Below are 2,195 nucleotides of genomic sequence, written 5' to 3' on the forward strand. Positions count from 1 at the left end.
TCAAAACAACCTAAAGAGCTGAAACAATAATAAGTTGCTGAAATWCCAACAGTCAAAGTCAGAATGTCCTGAAGGAGCTGAATGTTTTGATGAATGAATTGTTGAAATAACTCAAACGTTATAGAAGATGTGTGCCAGAAAACGTACGTTACAACGATAGTAACAATGAAGAGAAACAGTATCACTAAACTTTGACTCTGACAGRTCACGTGTTGTTCAGGGTTTATTTTAGCCCAGTTCTGTTCTGATCCAGAACAAAATAAAAGAGTTTGATGATGAAGTGATGTTAACGTGCAGCTCAGCAGCTGCACACATGSTCTTCAGATGCTAACGCTAACAATGCTAACAATGTTACTTTGAAAAGAGATGAATGTAGTTTATCTGGTAAACAAGCCATGACTGAAACATTTGACCTTTAAAGACTGTGGCATGCCTTCAAGCCCAGCCCTGAGGCAAATAATTAGCTTTTATGTGGCACATATTTGTGAGGCATTTTACAATGTAAATAAAACTTCGACTGCTAAACMCAAACATTTCAGTCACTTCATTTTAATGTCCCCTTTTATGAAAGCAAAGGAAGACAAAAGTAGGAATTGGTTTAAATCTTGTGCACTGCACTTCATCTAAAAAGCTGCTGTAGCCTCAGAACACCTGCTGAAGAGCAGGACGTCTGAAGGACAAAGCTTTAGAAAGGGACCGCTCCTTCTGCTTAATCACCTGAACAAACTTGTTGCTCTGCAGGATCARGGCAGTCTGAAGGACCAGCTGACTGAACTCCAGGTCGTGTTTGAAAGCCGTCGTGTAGATCTCACGGAACGGCATGAACTCCTTGAACGAGACGGAGAAAATCGGCTCGTTAAGTTTCAGGGAACAAAACAAGAAGAAGAGTGAAAATGAACACCTGCTCACCTGCTGGCTCGCCAGCGCCTTGGCAGTTTCGGCCATCTTGGCATAGCTCTTTGCGCTCTCGATATCTGCGGACGAGGAACATAAAAATACAGTCTGTTCAGTTTGTTCAGGTGAGAGATCTGTGTTAAACTGAAACCATTCATTAACTAATAAAACAAACTGGACCTTCAGCTCAGATAAACCTTTTTGTTTCAGCTCAAACAAACCTGCAGTTAATCCAACATTCAGAGAGAGTTTCAGCATTTTAAGGCTCTTGTCTGCAGATTTATGTCAGTTTTTAACAAATATTTTCCTGTAACTGTGTCACACAGACTGTGCACAAACATAATAGGGAAATGACCTTTCAGGGACAAAAATGATCCTGTTTTCCTCCTCAAAGCATGCTGGGATTGAGGGAGACTCACCCACACTCAGCCTCTTCTCCACCCACGCCAGCAGCTCCTTGGTGTACTTGGACCACGACTTGGCGTAGAGCAGCACCGACTCCACGCCGCTGTCCTGCCGCTGCAGCGTCCGGTCCACGTCTTCGGCCCGGACTGGAGAAGAAGGCCCTGCGGTAACCACGAAAGCGACGTAAGACACCACCGTCCATTGAATCGATTAAATCATGATTATTCATGATTTTCACTTAAATGTTTTACAAATTTTCATGAATGTCTAAAAACCCAAATAATCACAGGCTGCTGTACAATTAGCATAGACGCTAACTTAGCTGGGAAAATACCACAGAAAATCTAACACGATTAGCATCCTGTTTATTTATACACAAATCTAACGTCAACCATTATTTACACTCTTCAGGGTTTAATGTTGATAACAATATGTCTGCTAAGTCGTGCTTTGAAAATATATATACTGTATATTTTTCCCCWCTCTAACTCTTAAAATAGTCAGAGTATTTGCTGGCGTGTATCAGAGAACGTGTCAAACTCAAATCTTGCTCTCGTTAACATTTTATCTGGCCCCAAAGGTCAAACTTTAACTATTAAATAGTTTCATGGTTTCTATTTTTGTCACTTATTGCGTTGTTCTCAAGCTGGGAAAATTAAGTAATCTTTGATTTTGGTGGATAGGTTAACAGAAAATCAACTTTAATTATTTTTTTCTGTATAATATTTCTAWTTTAAAGTCAAATAATTGTATTTTTTAGTGAGGGCTTTATTTTTTACGTGGTTTTCTGGATTGTGATCAAACCTCTAAGATATAATAAATGAAAAGTTGTTGATAGAGTAAAACATAAATGCTATTTTTTCATCTTTTTCTGTTAGGTTATGTTTGTTCTAAAT

General features: G+C 39.2%; 1 protein-coding gene across 1 annotated transcript in view; it reads right to left on the reverse strand.

Moving 5' to 3' along the window:
- Window positions 1–717: 717 nt before the first annotated feature.
- The window catches only part of LOC106535503 (rho GTPase-activating protein 29), a gene marked incomplete at its 3' end in the record, with an annotated part of 21,628 nt that continues 20,150 nt past the window's right edge, over window positions 718–2,195 (reverse strand). Inside the window, 3 exon segments of the mRNA XM_014032517.1 lie at window positions 718–828; window positions 910–974; window positions 1,314–1,460. Of these exon segments, the coding sequence (XP_013887971.1) occupies window positions 718–828; window positions 910–974; window positions 1,314–1,460 (323 nt within the window).

Source organism: Austrofundulus limnaeus, unplaced genomic scaffold (genome assembly GCF_001266775.1).
Source record: "Austrofundulus limnaeus strain Quisiro unplaced genomic scaffold, Austrofundulus_limnaeus-1.0 Scaffold1473, whole genome shotgun sequence".
Classification (NCBI taxonomy): domain Eukaryota; kingdom Metazoa; phylum Chordata; class Actinopteri; order Cyprinodontiformes; family Rivulidae; genus Austrofundulus; species Austrofundulus limnaeus.